The 4,242-nt window shown below is 40.1% G+C and overlaps 1 protein-coding gene across 1 annotated transcript; it reads right to left on the reverse strand.

Annotated features, from left to right (window-relative positions):
• Window positions 1-1,993: 1,993 nt before the first annotated feature.
• On the reverse strand, window positions 1,994-3,564 carry LOC114360474 (uncharacterized). The gene is made up of 3 exons (XM_028315195.1): window positions 3,437-3,564; window positions 2,721-2,835; window positions 1,994-2,249 (listed from the first exon to the last, which is right to left on the reverse strand). The coding sequence occupies exons 1-3, from the start codon at window positions 3,562-3,564 to the stop codon at window positions 2,109-2,111; spliced, it is 384 nt and encodes a 127-aa protein (XP_028170996.1). The 3' UTR covers window positions 1,994-2,108.
• Between the last annotated feature and the right edge of the window lie 678 nt (window positions 3,565-4,242).

Below are 4,242 nucleotides of genomic sequence, written 5' to 3' on the forward strand. Positions count from 1 at the left end.
AAGGCTTTGTGTAACTCAAAATTGGCTATTGTCACAGAGCACAATCACAGTTTATATGTGATACAATATATTTTTATCCTGCCACGAACAGAAAATGGGTCAGATGGACCCTCAGATCATAGAAGGGAATAGATGTGAAACGGGGGCGTGGCGCGTGTCTCCGCGATATGCCCAGAAACGAACATCAGCCGCGTAGCTAGGTTAGTCGCGATTCAGTCGTACTAAGGAAATGTTCTCCGATATTTTGGATAATGCGTCGTCGTTACGTGCAATAAAACAAGTGAAACGAAGAACTACAGGAACAATGGAGTCATTTACTACATGTAAGTATTGCAAATCCATTGGTATTTTGCTTATAAATAAAAAAAACTAAACATTTTTACGAACGAATTCAGTGCCGCAACAGTTACTGCGATATCGAAATCAGTGGTGATAAAAATTCTAACACACTTGTACATTGACGATTTAGTTAGCAACCACTTTATGTCATGCTCAACTACTGCGCAATGTATTTAATTCCGATATCCACTGTCGTGTGAAAATACACAGTACGGCCGCATGTGCCGGTCGTAACATAGTGCCGTAGAGTTATAATGTCTGACTGAACTCCAATTATAGATTTAATGATTAAACTGAAGCACTATCTACAGATAAAGGACCCTCGATATCGTGGCTTATAATTTTAATCAACGATAAAAAGCTTTTGTAGATAATTACCAGCAAGCAAGTTGAATATAACTCAATATAGAAGAATACTTTGTAAGACAATCACAAAGTCCTAGGAAGAACACGTGTTAATGATTAATTAGTCAATGTTTGTGTTTTGTGTGATGATTACGAAAACAATGACGAAAAAAGTGAAGATCCGTAAAACATCATTACTCATTAGGAATTAGTAATCACTGAAATCTAATTTACAAGAAAAGATAACTTTATCACATTAAATGGACTAATTAACTTACGTAAATCCATATGAAGTAACGCAGTCTGCAATATGCATCCACAGAAAGCCATTGTCAATCCATTTACACTTTGTGATGTGAATTTGGAATCAAATTGAACCCGATTTAAAAATATCACAACATCTGTCTACTCACGGACATTGCCCGTGGGTGGCTTGACCGGAGGGACCGGCGAGCGTTCGGCGAACGAACGAGCAATGTTCGGTTCGCGAGCGAACATCGAAGAAGACAATCCTGACGCACTCTCTTCAACGACTTTGCACTAAACGGTCTCAATAATATTGTAAATTTATACCGAATAGATAACTAATTTCATACAGTCCACTCTTTTTTTCATTTATAAACTTCCACCACACACACTATCGAAGTAACAACATCAAATCAAAGGAAGAAATTATGTAAGTCCAATCAGTTAAAACAGACGAATTTAATTAAGAGAACAACATAAATGCCAATTAAAACAAACACCCAAACTTCACAACGCGCAACGTTGGAATAAAACTGAACAAGGAAAATAAGTTAAACTTAGTAGTTTACCGGGAAGCTGACATGATACGGATTGGACGACAAGTAAACAACAACTTAACAGTACTAGGAAATAACTATGAATTATTCAACATTTTTGGTCATAACCACCGAGATGAGTAGGTTGCTTAGACTCATAGTTAATGAATTCTAATAAATTACACGAATATTCGGTTAATGAGGGTTTTCGCGAATGAAAAATCCGCCAGATGGCAATACGTAGACGCGAGGTTCAAATGATTGGTTATTTTTGACATGACATTGACAGATATGTCAAAATCCACCAATCACGCAGCAGTCAGACCCCACATCCACGACCCGCCATCTAGCGGATCTTTCATTCGCGAAAACCCTCATTTGAGAGACAAGGCAGAACCAAAACAGATTCTACAGAAAAATCAACATCATATTAATTCAAACAAAAAGTACAGAGCTACGTTGTTAGTATCTTTAGCAAAAGAAACTATACAATCATGCTTAACATAGAAGAAAAATGTAGCCCCGATAAAATTATACATCAATCAAATACTCACTTCAAAATATACCTCTTCCCATCTTCAGAGATCTCTGGAAGGCCTTTGACAAAGTCGCGCTGGGCATAAAACTGTGCCTTGGGGTACGCTAGGAATATTTGTGGGACCAACCTTTGTGTTTGTTCCTTGTGGCGTGGCGGGCCGCTGGGGGGGTCCTGCCCAGGCTTTCCAGGTCTGTATTGCTGCTTGTATACTGCGGGGAGTGGAAGTCTTCCAGCATTGGAGGACCCTGGACAATGAAGGAAGAAATTTTAACATTTATATTGGCTTTTCTTTAATGTGTTACATATTTTTGGTCAGTTAGGTTGGAGTACGGTTCATATTCTCTAAAAGTCCCTGTATTCCGCACACAAGAGCGGTTTTATAAGTTATATCAATAATACAAAATTAAAAAAACATCACACAGAGCGTCATGACCTGCATCATCATATCACTGAATGCTTATCAGCTGCTTTTTAAAGCAGAGCGACGTCACACACGACTTTTCCTATATTTGTAAGAAAAGTGTGAGCGAATCAGTTAAATTATAACTCCTAGATATAAATAAGCTCAAAGTTGCACAGGTCATTAAGTTAGCGGGAAGGCGCTGGATGCAGGCCGCTGCCAACCGGCCATCGAAGGATACATTCAGCAGTGGACGTCTTAGGACTGAAATAATGATTATGATGATGATGATGATGATGAAGAGCCTGAAACTTACCAGCTTGTAGATAATATTCTGGATGTTCATCAGCCACCGCTTGGCGCCTTCGTCCGTCTCATCCTGCAGCAGGTACTGGTCGTACCCGACCGTGAGCACCATCGATCTCGTGTACCTGTAAACAACCAGGTTTTGGTTAGGACTTAGTTTCGTAACCAATATTAGGATCAATGTGATGTTTTTTTTATCCACAACGAGGAAGCTGTTGGCCTGTATCTCACATGATGGTAAGTGACAATCAGGCCGAAGATGGAAGCGAGCTTCACCCGGAATCCTCAACCACGGAGGAACTGGCTATCTTACCTCTAACGGCTAACCTCTAACTACTTAAAAACATTATCTCAGAACTTGCGCGTTTATTAGTTTGTAAGTATTTATTTCACTAGCTGTGCCCGCGACTTCGTAGGCGTAGAAACCCGTTTTCGCAACATTTTTCATTTTTGCTCTGCACTTATTACTTGTAGCGTGATGGTATATAGCCTTTCTCGATAAATGGGCTTTCTAACACTAAAAGAATTTTTCAAATCGGACCGGTAGTTCCTGAGATTAGCGCGTTCAAGTAAACAGACAAAGAAACTCTTCAGCTTTATAATATTAGTAAGTATAGATTACCATTGTCCGGTTTTAGTTTGGGATTACCCCAATGATCAAAGATGAGTCTTTGATCATTGGGGTTTTACAGGTTGTAGCAAAATGTCTTCTACAAGTGTCCTCACCTCTTGGTGTGCATCTGAATGCACTGCATCACGTGGGCGTTGCGCAGAGGCAGCACCAATTCTGCGCGTGGCGCCGCCGGCGATGGCGGCGTGCCTGGTGGCTTGGGAATGCGCTGGAAAAGAGACATGGTTATGAGAGAACTGGTCATCATCATCATCAAGTTTCAACCCACGATCAACCCATGAACGGAAGATCAGTCGCCCGGCAAGCGAAAGGCTCTGGGTTCGATTCCCACCTTAGGCAGTTCGATTTTTTCAAGTTATTTATAATTTAGTTTGAGATGCGACTCTTAACGCTAAGTAATGGCTTTCATCATCATCATTCGACTATTATTACGCTAAAGGAAACGTGTGCTATTCTCTCGCAAATCGCGGTCGTTCTCGTAAAATTTTTCCCAGAGCGCAAGCCCTGCGTTACAGAAATGTTCAGCAACTCAAAATCCAATTGTAATTACTTACCCTTTTTCCTAAACACAGGATTTGACCTACAATCCCCACTCTAGCCAGATGAGTTGGGGAGGCTCGATATCAGCAATAATTAATTCTCCTTTAATTACCTCTTTACATTTAAAGAGACAACCACGGGAAGAGTGGCGGTGATCATATGCTACTCAAGCCAAGGAGTGCAAGTGTCGAGTCAAACGAGTGAGAGTCATTTGTTTACGATCAATAAAACATTGTCATTATTTACGTGCGCATTAATCAATACGTCATTTCATTATACAGCAGAAATCGTTGCACTTTGGATTAGATTAATCATATATTACGTCATTGCAGTAATTTCACAAGTCTTGATACGAACTATA

Source organism: Ostrinia furnacalis, unplaced genomic scaffold (assembly GCF_004193835.3).
Source record: "Ostrinia furnacalis isolate ACB-3 unplaced genomic scaffold, ASM419383v2 OfSCF5051, whole genome shotgun sequence".
NCBI lineage: Eukaryota > Metazoa > Arthropoda > Insecta > Lepidoptera > Crambidae > Ostrinia > Ostrinia furnacalis.